The sequence below is a fragment of the Poecilia reticulata genome, chromosome 18 (assembly GCF_904066995.2).
Source record: "Poecilia reticulata chromosome 18, P_reticulata-male-v2, whole genome shotgun sequence".
NCBI classification, from domain to species: domain Eukaryota; kingdom Metazoa; phylum Chordata; class Actinopteri; order Cyprinodontiformes; family Poeciliidae; genus Poecilia; species Poecilia reticulata.
In genome coordinates this window covers 4832069-4850397 of record NC_088847.1, presented here as the reverse complement: position 1 = coordinate 4850397, position 18329 = coordinate 4832069, and the positions used below count along the sequence as shown (strand labels likewise).

Sequence of the window (18329 nt, the reverse complement as noted above, 5' to 3'; positions counted from 1 at the left end):
ACCTATATCTCGCTTAAAACTTACTTGTAAGTTATTTTTGTCTTATTTCAAGTTCACCCGGATGTTTGTACTACAAACTATAGACCAAAACTACTTTGTTAAACTTTTTGCAGTGTAGGATCAACTTATGTTCCAAGAGAAACTTCTTCTACCAATCATTTGTGTTGATCCGTGTATTTCCATTTTCCAGTGTGATGGAGCAAAACGTGCAAAATAGTTACAATTTTTGGAACTCGTGGCATGGTTGTTTAAAATTTGTTTTTATATTAATATAACAACATGCAAAAAAAATGCAGGCAGATATATTTAGTTAGGACTATCAGCTGGGGCGTCCATCTTTAGAAATGGCTGTTTGGTTCACCGGCTGGAAGTGGAAAATTGAAACCCTGTGGCATCTTTTGGCAGAGTCGTCAAACTGCTTCCTCCTTCATTTCCCCGTTTCACAACCGCAAATCACATGATTTGTAATCCTTTGGCTCGGTTTTTGTGCCTCCCTTTTTTTTTTTTTGGTTTTTGTTTTTTTGTTTTTGATGTTGCCGCCTTCCTGAATTTTGCAACGCGTAAAGGTTCCCATGGAAGCGGCTTCACGTTCCGTGACTCACGCGGCCCTCTGGAAGACAATGCCTAGCATTTATCAGCAGCCTCTCCTCCTTGGGTATTTGAATCAGATTATGTGCAAGACAGCACAGGTTGGGAGGAGAGCTGCTATGTTGGTCGTCACCTTTGGAGCATCAGGGGTGGAGGGGGGGGGGGCTCCCGCTTTGCCCCTCGGAGCGTCTTCAACCCATTTCCTCTTCCCACTGCCATATTTGTTTGGTTAACCCCGAGCTTTTTACCACCCAACCAAAGAGGCGACTTGGATCTGGTGCCGCAAAAACAACTGCATCCTTCCTGCGCAAGAGTTGACTCAGCGGACTGGGAGGAAGGTGGAGCCTCTTTTGTGTGTGTGTGTGTGTGTGTGTGTGTGTGTGGCTGTGTGTGTGTGTGTGTGTGTGTAGTACGGAGGAGGGTGGGATCGGAGTTTGGGTGGTTGACTTTAGGATTGGTGTTCAGACAAAGAGCAGTACGGGGGAGGGAAGGGAAGGCGAGCCAGCAGAAGGAAGCGCACTGTTTCCACACAGCAGCCAACAGGGGCCAAAGGTGGCCCCTCTGATTCTCATCCGCTCCCATCAAGCTACTGTCTTCTAGGCTGTCTGCACTTTTTTAAAAACAAGAGGAAATGTGAGGGAGGAAAAAACGAAAAAGAAATTCCGTAATGTTTTGGCTTGAATCAAATGCACCTTGTGCTTCAGCTCTGAACAATACGACGGCCTGATTTAACGTGTATTTTATTGTTTTAAACGTCGTGTCTGTTTGTTGCTCTGTTTGATTGTTTGCTAAAATGATATGAACGAACTTGCATGAAAACTTAAAAGTTGATATGGCCATAAATGAATTATGGTCATATCATAATTCACAAGACGTGTTCCACATTTAACTTTGTAGTTTTTTATATGTATGTGCTTAATTAAAGTTTCTGGATAAAAATAGTGCTATGAAATGTTTCCCTTCTGGGTTTATATTCCTTTTTATCAAATTGTAATGTTTTAAAGGGGCAGTATTATGTGAAATCAAGTTTTGAGTTTTACGTCATGTTATTCTCACATCAAGAACATACCTGGAGTGTTGCGTTTAGTCTTTCATGCATGTTTGAGAAATTCTTTAATCACCATAGCAACCATTCAGCTGTGCAAAAACACCTTGTTGGACCTAGCCCCGCCTTCAAGGACAAAGCTCCTCCTCTGAGCTGCAGTTTCTAAGCTTCCACCTCACTAAGCCTCCATCTGCCTCCCTCTGCCGCAACTCCTTCAGACTAGCCAGCAGCAATTAGCAAACACCTAGTGGAACTGTGCATCAGCTGAGCTCGTTATGCTTCTCACAGTGCAATGCTAGTGAAACATCAAAGAAGAATTATGTAGTGATGACGTCCTGAAGGAAGAGTTTCAGAAAGTGCAGAAGTTTTTAAAAAGATAGTGGCCCAATTTAAAGGTGTTAATTTTCTTTGAGCTATCCTATGGAGAGCCATTTCAGCCAAAATTAAATAAATAAATAAATGGGTGAAATAAATAAAAAATGAGTAAAATAAATCAAAAAATGAAGAAAATGAGTGAAATAAATAAATAATTTGTTAAATAAATAATTTAGCTTTTTCATTAACCCATTTTTTCATTTATTTATTTTTCATATTATCAATTTCCCTTTTTTCATTAATCTATTTTCATTTACCCACTTTTCATTAATCTATTTTTCATTTAACCATTTTTTAATTTAGCTTTTTCATTAACCCCATTTTTCATTTCTTTATTTTTCACATTATCAATTTCCCAATTTCTCTTTTTCATTTATCTATTTTTTATTTATCCCTTTATCCATTTACCCATTTTTCATTAATTTATTTTTCAATTAACCACTTTTCAATTTCCCTTTTTTATTAACCCAATTTTTTCATTTATTTATTTTTCCGATTATCAATTTCTCTATTTCTCTTTTTCATTAATCTATTTTTCATTAATCTATTTTTCATTTGTCCATTTTTTCATTTATCCCTTTATCTATTTACCCATTTTTCATTAATCTATTTTTTAATTTAAACATTTTTTGATTTCCTTTTTCCATTAACCCGATTTTCTATTTCCCAGTTTCATTAATCAATTTCTCATATATCCCTTTTTTATTTACCCAATTTTCTTTTATCTATTTTTCATTCAACATTTGTTTGAAAAATCTTTACTTTTCCCATTTTCCAATTCCCCTTATTTATTTAGTATTTCCTTATTTTCTTATTTATCACATTCTATTTCCCCGCAAAACTTAGGGAAAAAATAAATGCAAATGAGGAGAGGCACGTCATCAGGCTACAACTTCCCCAATTGGTTGGTTAGCGTCACACCCATACTTTGCTTCAAGAAAGATGGCGACCTACTAACGGGTTATCAATAAGCTGAAGCTCATTAACTTCATTAGAAAATAGTGTTATTACTCCTGACTTTAGTTCTCGTGTGGCCGCTCAGACAGAACGTGTTTCAGTTGGCGGCTCTCATGGACTCAGAGCTTCACCGTCGGGAGTTTTTATAGTTTGAACGAAGCGGCCGCTGAAGTTGGCTTACGATTGAAGGTTCGGGACACCTTCGTAGCTACCAGCTGTGATCCAACTATAAGGAGCAACTTTACTGTACATCGTAAGTGAACTGCAATATCCAGAGGCAGCTCTACGGAGCATCGGGCTGAAAGAATGAGAGTGGAGAGCCTTGGAGATCTGCATCGGAGGCCATCTTTCAGACATGCACCGCTGCTGTCCGTCCAGGATCCTCCGGTTGCCCAGACGTTGCACGGTAAGCTACTAACGCTGATGTTTGTTTTCCAACTACAGTCATATTTAATCAATAGGGCTCAATTACGGTCGCGGGAGTTTTTGAGTTGATCTCGGCAGTAGGTGACAAGCTGAACGTCTCCAGGATGTTGAGACCAGCACGTCCTCTGATCCAATACATCTTATTAAGGATAAAATCAACAAAACGTGTTCAAATTAATGGCCCAACAGGTTGATTAAAGACAGTAAAAAGGTAGGAGTGGTTTCGAGTCGATCGCCTTGTTTTACCTTTGTAAACAGACAACCGGAATACAGTGACATTTAGTGAGGGTACAGAATGGAGAATGGATAAAAGCTGAACTCCTGCTACAATCTTTGCCTCTCTTGGTTATATCCCTGAGGTGTGCCAAGTGTGGCCCACATGCATATGCACTGTTGAAAATGAGAAGCTGACATTCACAAATGACATTGAAATAAATTCTAGTCCAACTTCTGGTTTGTTGCGATTCCTCTGGATCCTGTTGGAGGAAAAATATCCCAACTTCACAAGATGTGGCTTTAACCCAACTCCTGTCAGTCTGAAGCTTCTCATATTTAGGTCATCAAACCAAAGTTCAGATCTACCATAACTGGTTCCATCGCCACCAGGTCAAAAGTACAGCTTTTTGGCGCAGCACATTCATTAATGTTTCCATCATGTATGTTTTCAGATGCAGACCATCCTGCAGGCCTCTGGTCTCAGTGTTTCCCTTCAGACTCCCAGTGGGCTCACAGCTTCAGGATGACCAGAGACCTTCAGCTTTCTGGAGCAGGAACACTCGGCCACATGCACTGGTGACACATTCATTTAAAAAAAATTGGCTGTTCTTATACCATTGATATGCATGAACCGTCTGTATTTTACTGTTTTGAATAAACAAACTGATTATTATGAAATCTGTGTTCCTTCTAATATGTGAAGTTCTAATTTAATCAAATCTCATGTTTTCACGTCCCAGAGACAATAAAATGATCGTTTGTTTGTGGCTTAAAATAAAGGAAGCGATCTTAATAGAACAAAGCTACAAAAATAGAATACAGATTGAAAGTTTTGGACCTGTTTTATTTTTTGGTTTCATTACACTGAAGATTCTTCAACATGAAGCTAAACAGTGAGTGGAGGACCTTGTATGTATGACAACGTAGAAATGAACAAACATGACATATTGGGTTCTTAATAGCAACCCTAGCAGTTATTTTACACAGCTTGGTTTATTGAATAATGATTGTGTTCATTTACAGACGCCTTCAATTGGAAATCTGCAATCTGAAGCGTCAGTGAAATAGTTTAACCAGTCAGTCCTCAGGTCGTCTGCCCTGCATGTTTCAGGCCTCAGTAAATGTCTGATGGATGAGCTAATGCTATCGTTTGTATCAGGGGCTCTGGAACAAACACTTTAAAATGTTAATGTCCTGTATAACAGAGTGATATAGACAAATGTTTTCATCTCACTGTCATTTCCACTCTATAGCTGAAGCTCATCACATTTCTGGATGTTCTGTGTTTCAGTTAAATTGAAGTTAGCAGGTTTTTAATCGGGGCCACAACACCCTGTGTGTGTTGGGTTTAAGAAAAGAGGCTGCTCTGTTGAGCACCAGCATTCATTTTTCCTCTGATGTTTGGGTGAACTCTTCTCTGTGGAGGTCGGCCGTCTCTCTGCTTCTTCCTGAAGGAGACCCATCAGGAGTTCTGGTGCTGCTCACAGTGCAGACGGTTCTCCTCACTGTCAGCCCTGGTCCCTCTCAGCCAGGATCTCCAGTCATTCTGTTCCTTCACCCTTGAATAAACATAACAGAATATGTTCTGGGTGTTATTTATGATTCATTTGTTAATTGAAACAATGTTTAGTATCAAAATAAGATTAATTTATTTCCTTAACAGTTCCTTCTCCTGTTCCCTCAGAAGGGCAGAGTTTAGGAGTGACTAATTACATTTACTTAAATATAGTTGAGTAACTTTTTGAAACTCAAATGAACTTTTAGGAATACTCTTACTATGCTGAACTTTTTACTTTTACTCAAGTCATTTTATTATGAAGCATCACTATTATTTAAACTAATTTTTTTAACCAAGAGAGGCAAAGATTGTAGCAGGAGTTCAGCTTTTATCCATTCTCCATTCTGTACCCTCACTAAATGTCACTGTATTCCGGTTGTCTGTTTACAAAGGTAAAACAAGGCGATCGACTCGAAACCACTCCTACCTTTTTACTGTCTTTAATCAACCTGTTGGGCCATTAATTTGAACACGTTTTGTTGATTTTATCCTTAATAAGATGTATTGGATCAGAGGACGTGCTGGTCTCAACATCCTGGAGACGTTCAGCTTGTCACCTACTGCCGAGATCAACTCAAAAACTCCCGCGACCGTAATTGAGCCCTATTGATTAAATATGACTGTAGTTGGAAAACAAACATCAGCGTTAGTAGCTTACCGTGCAACGTCTGGGCAACCGGAGGATCCTGGACGGACAGCAGCGGTGCATGTCTGAAAGATGGCCTCCGATGCAGATCTCCAAGGCTCTCCACTCTCATTCTTTCAGCCCGATGGTCCGTAGAGCTGCCTCTGGATATTGCAGTTCACTTACGATGTACAGTAAAGTTGCTCCTTATAGTTGGATCACAGCTGGTAGCTACGAAGGTGTCCCGAACCTTCAATCGTAAGCCAACTTCAGCGGCCGCTTCGTTCAAACTATAAAAACTCCCGACGGTGAAGCTCTGAGTCCATGAGAGCCGCCAACTGAAACACGTTCTGTCTGAGCGGCCACACGAGAACTAAAGTCAGGAGTAATAACACTATTTTCTAATGAAGTTAATGAGCTTCAGCTTATTGATAACCCGTTAGTAGGTCGCCATCTTTCTTGAAGCAAAGTATGGGTGTGACGCTAACCAACCAATTGGGGAAGTTGTAGCCTGATGACGTGCCTCTCCTCATTTGCATTTATTTTTTCCCTAAGTTTTGCGGGGAAATAGAATGTGATAAATAAGAAAATAAGGAAATACTAAATAAATAAGGGGAATTGGAAAATGGGAAAAGTAAAGATTTTTCAAACAAATGTTGAATGAAAAATAGATAAAAGAAAATTGGGTAAATAAAAAAGGGATATATGAGAAATTGATTAATGAAACTGGGAAATAGAAAATCGGGTTAATGGAAAAAGGAAATCAAAAAATGTTTAAATTAAAAATAGATTAATGAAAAATGGGTAAATAGATAAAGGGATAAATGAAAAAATGGACAAATGAAAAATAGATTAATGAAAAATAGATTAATGAAAAAGAGAAATAGAGAAATTGATAATCGGAAAAATAAATAAATGAAAAAATTGGGTTAATAAAAAGGGAAATTGAAAAGTGGTTAATTGAAAAATAAATTAATGAAAAATGGGTAAATGGATAAAGGGATAAATAAAAATAGATAAATGAAAAGAGAAATTGGGAAATTGATAATGTGAAAAATAAAGAAATGAAAAATGGGGTTAATGAAAAAGCTAAATTAAAAAATGGTTAAATGAAAAATAGATTAATGAAAAGTGGGTAAATGAAAAATAGATTAATGAAAAAAGGGAAATTGATAATATGAAAAATAAATAAATGAAAAAATGGGTTAATGAAAAAGCTAAATTATTTATTTAACAAATTATTTATTTATTTCACTCATTTTCTTCATTTTTTGATTTATTTTACTCATTTTTTATTTATTTCACCCATTTATTTATTTATTTAATTTTGGCTGAAATGGCTCTCCATACTATCCCAAGAAATCCCAATAAATTAAAAAAAAGCGGAATGAGAATAATGCTTTTATAACATGGTGTAGGAAAATAAAATGCATGAAAGAGTTTCAACATATTTCAGAAATAACCAAAAAAATTGGGGCATACTCCATCCATCCATCCATCCATCCATCCATCCATCCATCCATCCATCCATCCATCCATCCATCCATCCATCCATCCATCCATCCATCCATCCATTTTCTGTACACCCTTGTCCCTGGGGTCGGGAGGGGCATACTTCAAATGCAATATATATCTTTTAGGAAATTATGTTCTTTAACCAAACATTAAAGATTCAAATGAGTAAGTCTTTCTGATTTTTAAATTGCTTTAAGCCTTTTTCTCAGAGATAGTATTATTATTCAATACGTGGTGTAAAAACTAGACAAACACGAACTAATGGTGTACTTTTCAAAATAAAAGCAATTTTTAAAGGATCATTAGTGGGTTTTTTTTTGCCCTTTAAATTGCAATTTTTTTGTTCCTTCTCTTTATAAGTAAACAGTCCCTTCTACACAAAAGTACCCAGTCCCTGTCAGATTGTGTTTTTAGCTATCTCTGTCACTAAATATGTGAGATGTGAATAAACAAGGATTTCAGTAGGAAATATTTTAATGGCAATTGCTCCAACCAATTGGTTAAAAGCAAACAACAACAAAAAAAACAATATCAAATTAATGATAAATATTTTTTTCACTTCATTTCACCTGCATAAATTATTTATTATTAACTATGTAATTGTATAATGATACAGTTTAAATAAATTGAGACATTTAATCAAGCGGTTTGTATGTTTTCAAAGGTAAATTAAGGCAAATTTAGTTTCGGTAAGTAGACATTACGTTTCAAATTGGTTGAACTCTTAATTTTTAATTATTAGTAATATCAGTGTAATTAGTAGATTTTAATAAGCTTTAGTTCAGAACATTTATCAAAGTTATCTGAACGTATTCGATTTTTTAAAAGGAAACTTGGTTTTCAAAGAGAACTTGCCACTCACAACATGGCGGACGCGTTTAGGTGTGGCAGTGAGCCGTCTACATTTCGCCTGGCATAAAAGCCCGTATTAATGAACTTTTATTTTGAAATCGGAAGTTTTGTATTTACTTGGTCCCCATTGGCGGGAGCGTGTCAGCTGACTTTGTTTCCTGTTGGGAGAGGAAAAAGTTTTGAAACCCCACCCTCCGGCACAGCGGCTGTAAGCAGCGACGTTGGAGTGGTCCGAGGTGCTGGCCGCTGAAGGCTGACCGAGGAAGAGGAACGGAGTAAAAACTTCTCACGGAACAGTTCCGCAGTTTTGACACCGTCTTTATGAAGCGGAGCACCGAAGTGACCCGGGCCCGGCGCTGAACTCCCAACAAGAACCAAAGTTATCGGGAATAGTTTGTTTTTCTTTCTTTCGGTTTTTTCCCTCCTCAGGACTGAAAAGCCAAGCAGATTTGGAGAGCTCTTCCTGTTCCCAGAGTCGGCGGCTCGCAGTTTATGTATGAGCTCCTTCATAACACAGCCAGCATGGATGTTTTGGAGCACGGGAATGCGGGATTTCCTGTGTGGTCACCGCAGTGTTGCGTTCAGGCGCACTTTCTGGGTCCTCGGGCTTAAATAATGAAGAGTGGTCAGCGCTTGAAACTTGTCGTAAAACACTGGTTGGCTGGACTGAATGCTCCTTTTCCTGCTATTCTTCTACTCCTCTCAGCGCTTCCTGCTTATGGTGACCACTGCTCTTAATGGCTAAAAATACATAAAAACCGAGTATGGACTACCAAGTGTGTGGGAAATGTTGATTGGGACTCTCATCTGTAAGCGGTTTCATTCCTGAACATTAATTTTGAACTTTGACTCTTCGCACTTGCTGCTCAACAGTTGGTTGTTCTGAATGAGGAGGGGGGGGAAAGGAGGACAAATTCAGTCATAATGAGTTGATTCCAGAGTCTTTTAAACACAGGATGATGAGATGATAATTTACTCAAGCCATGTGCGGGAAAACCACACACCACATCAATCTTTCAGAGAGTTAATTACTGCTGACTTGTAGAGATTTGATAAATGCTACGAAAAGCAAACCATCTGAGGACTGCGGAAATGGAAAGATTTGAGTTTAATCCAAGAACAAATGGAAGACATTTGACTTTCATTTGTCCCTGAATCCTTTTCCATAGCCCACCTGTTGGTCTGACTTTTGAACACACCTCATTGGTCCCTGATGAGACAACAACAAAGACAGGAAAGGGAGCAAGGTGCAATAAAGTACTCCTTTGTACTTTATTTTCAGACCCCTGGAGTGAGCAGTCGGATCCAGTCAGGCAATATAGTGGAGGTTCCATGGAGCCGCTGAAGAACATATTCAGTCGTAGCTCGCTGTCGAACTGGAAGAACTTGGATCAGTCCCAAAAAGGGAACTTCACCAACCCTGTATGGACAGTTTTGTTCGACTATGAGGCCTCTTGTAAAGACGAGCTCACCTTGCGTAAAGGTGACCTGGTGGAGGTTCTCTCTCAGGACTCTGAGATATCTGGGGATGAGGGTTGGTGGGCAGGTAAGGTCAACAACAAGGTGGGCATCTTCCCATCCAACTACGGCTCCTTCAAGCCTAGTGGATATGCCAAGCTACCAGGTACCAGCGTGGTGGAGGAGCTGAACCGTGCCGTGGTTGGCACCGTTGATCCCGAGGAGGTGGATTTCCGGGAGCTGAGCTTGGAGGAGGTGATTGGGGTTGGAGGCTTCGGGAAAGTGTATCGAGGTACATGGAGGGGTGAGCTGGTGGCCGTGAAGGCGGCCCGGCAAGACCCGGACGAGGACATCAGTGTGACAGCGCAGAACGTGAAGCAGGAAGCCCATTTGTTTGCCATGCTCACCCACCAGAACATCATCGCCCTGAAGGGGGTGTGCTTGCAGGAGCCCAACCTGTGCCTCATTATGGAGTATGCCTCGGGTGGACCACTGAGCCGGGCACTGGCCGGCCGCCGCATCCCTCCTCACGTCCTGGTCAACTGGGCCGTGCAGATAGCAAGAGGGATGGTGTACCTGCACAATGAAGCCATCGTGCCGGTCATCCACCGGGATCTCAAGTCTAACAACAGTAAGTCCTTAAAGTCTTTCAACTATAACACCCCGGTCGGTCTGTCCATCTGTGTCTAACTGCTGGATTTAAGTTTAGGGATATAATCATAGGGACCTTAGTGGTTTCTAAAATGCTTTTTAGGTGTCATGGCAATAGCAAATTACTTTTACCAGTTATAAGGTTTTAAAACAAAAAAATTGTGTAATGCAGGTATGTCCTTCTCCCACTTGTTGCTATGGGTCATTGTCAGTCTATCTCTGGTTTGTACATTTTTCCTGTCATGCTAACCCTAACCTTTGACACCAGAAAGAAATTCACACACGGAGTGAAGGGAGTGTCAGAAAAATGCGTGACAATGAGGGGGGTACTGCAGGACTAAATGAATGACTCAATTACTCAAGAGAACATCGTCATGTTCCTGACCTGATTGAAATAAGCATCATTCATGTGATGTTATATTATGTTGAACCAGGGAAATATCATAAACCTGCAAGACCTGGTTCAAGGCCCTCACAATTTTTCATTGTGGGTTGCTAATACTTTTTTGTGGTAGCCCAATCACATGACTTGCATGCTGACAAAAGCAGGCCTCAGTGATAGAGACTGCAAGGTCTTTGAGTGAGCCGTCGACGGGACAAGAATACTTTGCTGCCGAGCAAAGGTCAGGAAATGTTTCCGCATCAGCACCTTTGGGACTTATCCCTCGGACTTTGAGACCTTAAAGAGGCGGCGTGTCAGCTCTATCGCGCGGAACACGTCTCTGCTGTTCCGGTACTTTTACCTTCAGTTTCTATCTTCCAGCTATAGTTTACAGCAGTCGTCTCTATGGTGTTATCATTCCTTACATTTACCATTGTGCAGTTCTGTCATTTCCTGAGAAATACGGCTGTGACTGGTGAGGTTAACCCGCTTCATTCGAGTCGTGTTTATTGCACACTTTGAGGGGAGGAGGGCATTATGCAGCACATCCCAAGACATCCCTCCTCTCCTCCGTATGCATCAGCCTCAGTCGTCAGATCGTTGACATGATTGTCATCACAGACGTCTTCTCTCTAGCTTATCTTTGCCTCCTCCTGTCAGGGTTTCTCTCCCAGATGAAAACTCTTCTCCTGCAGTGCAGGAGAAGAAGAAGAAGCAGGGAGTTATGGTAATATGGTGTTTGTATATGGGGCAGGCCAGCTCCAACGCAATCCCTCTCTGTGTGTGCCACGAGATCATATCGCTCTCCTGCCTCCTGCTGCCTCTTGTTTTTTAATTCTTCTCTCAAGCTTTTGTCCCCGGCCTGCCTCTACATGTCTCCATACAGATGTAGCCCCGTTGTGTCACTGAGCAACATCCTGTTGTGTTGTAGGAAGGACAGAAGAAAGATTGGTGGGGGTGGAGGGATCTCACCAAGACAATGTCTTTTTTTGTTTTTGTTTAGTAGGTTTGCTGATTGGCTTGACAAACAGGTGCAGGAGCATCGAAGGGGATCTTAAAAGGAAATAAAGCAGAGCTACTTGAACGATTTGGTTGGTAGTTCAGCAAAAAAAAAGATCAGCCTCTGAATGAGTTGTCAGTTCCTCAGAATATTGATGCAAGTTCTTCTTTCTTGAGGTGCCATTTTATTTCATAAATCTGTCACGCTCGTTTTGTCTCCTTTCTTTTATATCTGTATCCCCAAGTGAGCTGTATTGCAACATGGCAGCGACTTGTAAAGGAAATATTAAAAGATGGAATCGAATGCAACGTTTTGTTTTTAGTTGTTGTTGTTGTGATCTGGTCCATCGAAAACCACAGGTTAAGAAAATGACGAGCGCAGCATAAAAAAAGAGAACTTGGAGATAATTGGGCTAATCTGTCACCGTGATGGATGGAGGTGCAAAGTCATTATCCTCACAGGGCTCATAAACAACAGCCAAGAGTTGCTGTTGAAGCTAATGACCAGCAGAAGATGCTGATTAAACAGGAGCGTGCTGGAGAGGGTGCTTTGTGGGGGCGCTTGGGTCGAAGCCAGAGGGCCATAACTTGAATTCCAGCGAACATGGACAAAGAAGAGACTACAGGATTGTGTCTGAATGTGTGCAGAGGAGTTGTACTTTTGGCACGTTGCAGTTTGTGTTTTTTCAGCCGCCATTTCTGTGGGATTTTGAGACTTTGCATGAACTGAAATCCCTTTAAAGTCCCTTTGATGTGCACTGCCAATCAGGTGGACTAAAAAAAACATTTTTCTTAGAAGTAAAACAGATTTGCTTTAAAAAAAAAAAAAAAAGCATATTCATTTGTAAAAAATAAGCATGTCTATAAAGCTTAAGAGCTACTTTAAAACTATAATTGGTAAATTTTAGACTCTACCCAAGCAGGTAAAATACCTAATGAACCTTATATAAGTTATACTTGTGTGAAAAACAGCAGAACAGCAACAAGCATTCTGCCCAACAAGCAATTGAAAACTATGGATGCACCGATCCACTTTTTTGACTACCGATACAGATATCTGAGATTTAGTAATGGCTGATATCTTACCCGAAACAGAAGAACAATGCTGAATTGACTTAAATCGCACTGTACTGAATTACAAATGTATGTAATGACTCAGCACAGGACGCTTAAATTCACCAATATCTTCACAAGCTAGGTCAGACATATTAACACAACACAAATTTAATTTGTTCACTCAATTCAAAATAGGAGTATAACAGCCAATGTCAAATAAAGAATAAAACTGAAACTGACGAAAAACAACATGTTGACAACCTTGGTCAAAAATGTAAAAATGAACTGCAACAAACCTTCTTTCAAATAGTTCAGAAAGTGCAATTAGGAATTCTAAGTGTAATGTAAAATAAATAGTGAAGCATTAGAGTTAGACTGAACAGATCTCCCCAGTGGATCGGACACATTGTCACCGATACCCGATCTAGAAATGTTTTTCAATATCTAGTCAGTGCTTTGCTATTGAAGACCACAACAAAGGTTCATTTTAATACATAAATATCACCAATAAAATTGTAACAACTGCTATAACCAGTCAGACAACTTACCCTTTATTGACTGACTGAAAGTATAAAAGAAATTGAGTGCATCTGTAAATTCAGTAAATAATGCACCTGTAAAGTCAATAAATCAACCCTAATTTCCGTAATTTTGGGTGATTAGCCAAAATGTGCATGTGAAACCAACTTAGGCATGTATCCAATTTAGCAACTATGTTGTTAATTTTCAGACTAAAAAAAATTGGTATCGGCCAAAATCGGAATCGACGTGTCAGGCTTTTTAAAGATCAGCAATCTGCCAGAAAACTGCAGTTGATGCAACCCCACTTTTTTTCCTATAAAATAAATTTAGCAAAGCTAAGACCCTGATGTAATACAGCACAGTCACATTCACTAGGTTACACAGCGTGCAGTGATGATTAGCTAAAAGGCGTCCAACAAAACCAGTAGCTTGTTTCGAGTCATCTTGAATAAGTACATGGCGACAGTGTGGAGGAACAACTTCCTCTAAACACGAGGGAACTTCCAGTAAAACAATAAAAGTAAAAAATAAAGTGAAGCTAAATAATAAAGAGAAATACTTGAGAATATTTGTTGAAATTCAAAAGAGTATGATAGCTCTCCTTCAGCAGCAATTGACAAACACCTGGTGGAACTGCACATCAGCTGAGCGTATTACACAAGCTACTTCTCAGTGCAATGCTGGTAAAAATGTTGTTAAATGGTTCATGGAGGAACCATGTTGTGACGACTTAATGAAGGCGGAGTTTCAGAAAGAGCATCTTAAAGAGACCGAGACCCAATTTCAAGGCGTAATTCTATGAATTTAAATTGTTTTTAGTCATGTTTTATATTTACAGCATTTTTTTAACACCTGAAGGTAGCCTAGATACTTGATTGTGCTATAAAATGGCACTTCATGCCTATTTTAAAACCTCCTTTCTGCATCTGTTTATGATAAAGGAACCAGCTCTGGCTTTTAGGTCAAATTTGCTTTGATTAGGAGACATAAAAACAGTCTTTATGTATGCTAGAACTTTGGGCCACTGAGTGTCTAATCAGAAATGGATTATCAGTCGGCGACATGTTTTTCGTCCTTGTATTTCACAATCCGTCAGGTTCAGCTGTGCTCTTTTCACCCTGTGTGTGTGTGTTTCTTTTTTTTTTTCCTGCACAAAGCCTTCATAGACCTAAAACCAGCTATATGCAACACCACAGCACATAAAACTTTGCAGAGAGCTTTAGTTAGAAATGCCGGAGGGGGGAAAAGCGCCAAGCTAAGCACTCTCTGGGCCGGTGCTTAGAGACTTCTTTCTCAGGAAGAAGCCGCAGATAGATCTTGGATCAACATGGCATTTAAATTTTTTTTTTTTTTTGCTACGAGTGGACAAACATCTGATGCATCTCTTTACCAGCATGTTTTCATTCAGGGCCTCCAGTGTCCCACGATATCGCGCACTTAAAAAAAACCAAAAAAAACATCAATAGTGTGTGATGTTTTCTGCATGTAGGGAATTGCTGTCCCTGCTTGTATTATGTGCTTGATAAATTTTATTTTCTGATTAAATTTAGCAAGTTAAATGTTGAGCTGATGTAGCGATGGGTTTCTTTGACAATCAAAAGTACACAAGGTTGCTTAAGGTAATTAAAGTTAAATGAGGTTGTGAAATTTATTCTCAAATTATGCGCAGGGCAAATCACATTGGCAATAAATGAAGCACTAAAAAAAATAAACCATATGTAACATAATCTGTACCAACCCACACTAGAGATACTGCTATCATAATTTTCTGTCCAATTTATGATCTCGGTTATTTTTTTTTCTCCAAGGATTTGACTTACTGTTACAGATTTTATCTGCACTGAGAATATTTGTCTCAGCTTTTCTTCCATGAGTGGACATTAAGCACTAAAACAGAGTCTTTGGAAATTTTTTTTTTTTTTATCTGACTCAAGCATCTTCATATTACCAGTTAGAGCAGTTAGCGAGGTTAGCATTATAAAACCTCGAGTTTCCACGGGCCGCAGCTGTCTGCTACTAGTTAAAGTCTGTGAATACTTGAATTCCCTTCTAAAAATGCTTATAGCTGCTTATTTGAATACTTCTAACACCAAACGTACCATCAAATGTTTTAATACAGTGGAACACATCTCAACACTGCAGTAAGCCCAGGCTTATTCGCGGTTCAGGGTTTACTAATTCGTAAATGTCTCTGTGGAACGCAACTCCAAATTATTTGTGGGAAATGAATCTATTCACGGATTTTTCCAGAACGTATCTAAAATGTCCTAAATTAAAATTCAACTTGGGAAGCTTAAATACCTGGACGCAATGCTACTTTACATGGTACTGGCTGGCATTTACAAAGCAGTCAGTCTAGGAGTCATTTAATTTTCTTATCACTTATTGAGTGCACCTTCAGTAGCGCCGATATGAATGACTGTAGAGATTAGCTTCTTCTGACCCATAACCTTAGAATTGCAGTCAGACATTCCCCTTTAACATTTTCTGATAAAAAGCAGAATCAATGTCTCTGAGTTACGACTCCTTTTCAAACAGCAAAGTACCCCCACACCATGACCCTACCACCACCATGTTTCACAGTTAATATAATTCTTTGTTTTTCTGAAATGCTGCACACTTTCCTAATAGTCCAAAGAATAGTTTCCCATCAAGATTTTGTTCAGGAAATATTAGACAGGTCTTTGTGTTATTTTGGTAGGCAGTGTGTCTTGCCTTGGGACCCTCCAATGGAGGCCAATTTCATCCAGTCTTCATTGCCGAGTCATGAACTCTGACATCAACTGAGCAACTCAAATAATCAACTCAAATAATTTTATAACCCTTCCTACACTGACAGGTGGGTTTTTTTGTAAAGATGTTCTTGTATTTCTATAGATTAAGGCATGATGTGTTGCTGTTTAAGATCTCTGGGCCAGGTTCTATGTTAGACAGGTTCTATGTGAAGAATGTTTTTTTATGATCATTTTTAGGTTTGTAGTTTCTAAAGAAATTAAACAAAAACATGCTCAGTCCTGTTTTACCAAGATGGGAAACTATATTTTCACACAGGGCTGGGAATGTTGGAATAACTCTTTTTCTCTCCCCCTCCCCCCTTAACCCTTGTGTGCGAGGACTGAGGCAAACGTAGAGGACTATGGCAAATGATACAAGTTTTACGTGTGTGGGGTCGGTTGAACCCCATTTCCTCATACAAGGGTTAATAAACCTAACCTTCATTTTAAATTAGTGGGTTTGACCTGTTTCTGCTAATAGTTTGTTGGTTTGGAACTTTTAATTCAGCTCCGTTCAGAATGATGAATCCCAAAAGGAACTCACATTTGTTTTCCTTCATTTTAATGCACTTAAAATATTTTTTTAAATAGTTGAATGCTACAAAAAACCTAAGTTGAAGTAGATACTTTTTCTTTCAAGGCACTGTAATTGTCACAATCACCAGTGTTAAAGCTGAATATCACTTAAATGTCAAAAATGTCCTATTCCTCTATCTTCTTCCTCACTTAACCTGAAACACTTGTATTTTTTACTGAAAAATGTTGAAACTATTCATTTGGAAATTAATCTCACTACTTTTTTGACTGTGAGGTCAAAATTAATCGGACACTGTTCTGTTGTTCCTATGAGAAACAATATCATGAAGATAGATGTGGACTTGGTCGTAGCTAGGCTAACAATTAGGCCTTTCACAATAACAAATTTTATTGGACAATAAATTGACCCTAAAATCACTGAGATAAACGATAATATTGTCATTTAAAGACCATTTTCAGGTAATATATTGATAATGGCATAGAAAAAAAAGTTTGCGCTCCCAAAAAACTTTCATTTTGTGGAGAACACTCCACAATGAAGCTAGAAGATATTTAAAATATCTGAAATAAAACGCAACCAATAACAATAAATAAAAAGGAAATAAAAACCACATGCCACCAAAATCACAGATAAAAAGGATTATGATGTGCTTAAACAAAATTGAGGAACAAAATTAAGAAAATATTAATCACCATTGTCAAAGCAATTGAGTAATATCTGTAAATATCGGCTGCCTACATTGGCCCAGGTTTTCACATCGGTGCATTCTTGCGAATTAACAGTCGTTCTGACTTCTCAGGGCCCTGAAATGCGCTTCTGACAAATATTTATCTCATAATGCAGAAACATTTAGAAGGTTTTAAATGTTTGAAAGCTGTTTTTATAGCATTCGTTATAGTTTTTTTTACCCATTCTTTTGAGATAGGTGAGAAGTCTCTGCGTGTTGACGTGGTAGAAGTGCAAACAGGAGCGCTCAAAAGATGTACTTCCTCAAGCAGCAGAAGTATGTCTCAGAGGGGAAATTTCAATTATGGAGCTCTACTTTATACATTAGAACTTAAGCTCTGGCTCTGATCACTGCCTTGCTTCTAGGTCAAGCCAGTGGTAGACCTCCCCGCCCCCTTTGTGAAGTTTTGTAAGGAAGCGACCCTAATGAAGGTTAAATTTCAACACAGAAGCTCGGGGGGCTTGTTAATAAATGACTGCTTACACACAGACTTTCACCTGGTAGAACGAATCATTTATAACCCCCTTCCTGATCCTGACAGAGTTGAAGTGGCTACCCAGACACGGGACCCTGCTTTGTGTGCGTTAGGTTTGGTTTGGTCGGTTAGTTTGGATGATGGTTATGATGACGCTCAGAAAAAGCAGGATAGAAGTTGGTTCTATTTTTATATTTAATCTGTGTCTCCACAGTCCTAAATATTGATTCCACAGTATTTACTAAACAAAATATAGATTGAAAAAAATCCTAATATTGCAAAATAAGTCTTCTAAGCTTCAGTTGTTTTTATATTTATGTGACTTTTGTTATGTATGAAAAAGAAACGGTTGATGTTTTAGTCATCACGTATGCTTTCTTTTACTGAGATAAGACCTTAAGATAACTACAAGTTCTAAAAACAGTTGAACATTGAGGTTTGACACAACCCAATGCTTCCTTATTTGATTTGACCATCAAACCTGTTTTGCAGTTCATTCTCAGAGTTAAATGCTGGTTGCTCAAAAACTGCTTCCTGTTTCCTTGTTTTAAATGTATTCCAGTGCAAAACACAGCAGGAAATGGGATTTA

At 38.9% G+C, this 18329-nt stretch overlaps 1 protein-coding gene and 2 long non-coding RNA genes across 3 annotated transcripts in view; 2 read left to right on the top strand and 1 right to left on the bottom strand.

Annotated features, from left to right (window-relative positions):
- The first annotated feature begins 2050 nt into the window (after positions 1 to 2050).
- LOC145548573 (uncharacterized) lies at positions 2051 to 4285 on the top strand. Its single transcript, XR_014084572.1, has 2 exons — positions 2051 to 3371; positions 4060 to 4285. It is a non-coding gene; the product is annotated as an uncharacterized LOC145548573 (long non-coding RNA).
- A 145-nt stretch (positions 4286 to 4430) lies between these two features.
- Positions 4431 to 6768, bottom strand: LOC145548572 (uncharacterized). The gene is made up of 2 exons (XR_014084571.1): positions 5824 to 6768; positions 4431 to 5166 (listed from the first exon to the last, which is right to left on the bottom strand). It is a non-coding gene; the product is annotated as an uncharacterized LOC145548572 (long non-coding RNA).
- A 1217-nt stretch (positions 6769 to 7985) lies between these two features.
- LOC103480213 (mitogen-activated protein kinase kinase kinase 11) overlaps positions 7986 to 18329 on the top strand; it is a 43906-nt gene continuing 33562 nt past the window's right edge. Inside the window, exon 1 of the mRNA XM_081599141.1 lies at positions 7986 to 10246. Within this exon, the coding sequence (XP_081455267.1) occupies positions 9490 to 10246 (757 nt within the window). The 5' untranslated portion in view covers positions 7986 to 9489. The remainder of the gene's footprint in view (positions 10247 to 18329) is intronic.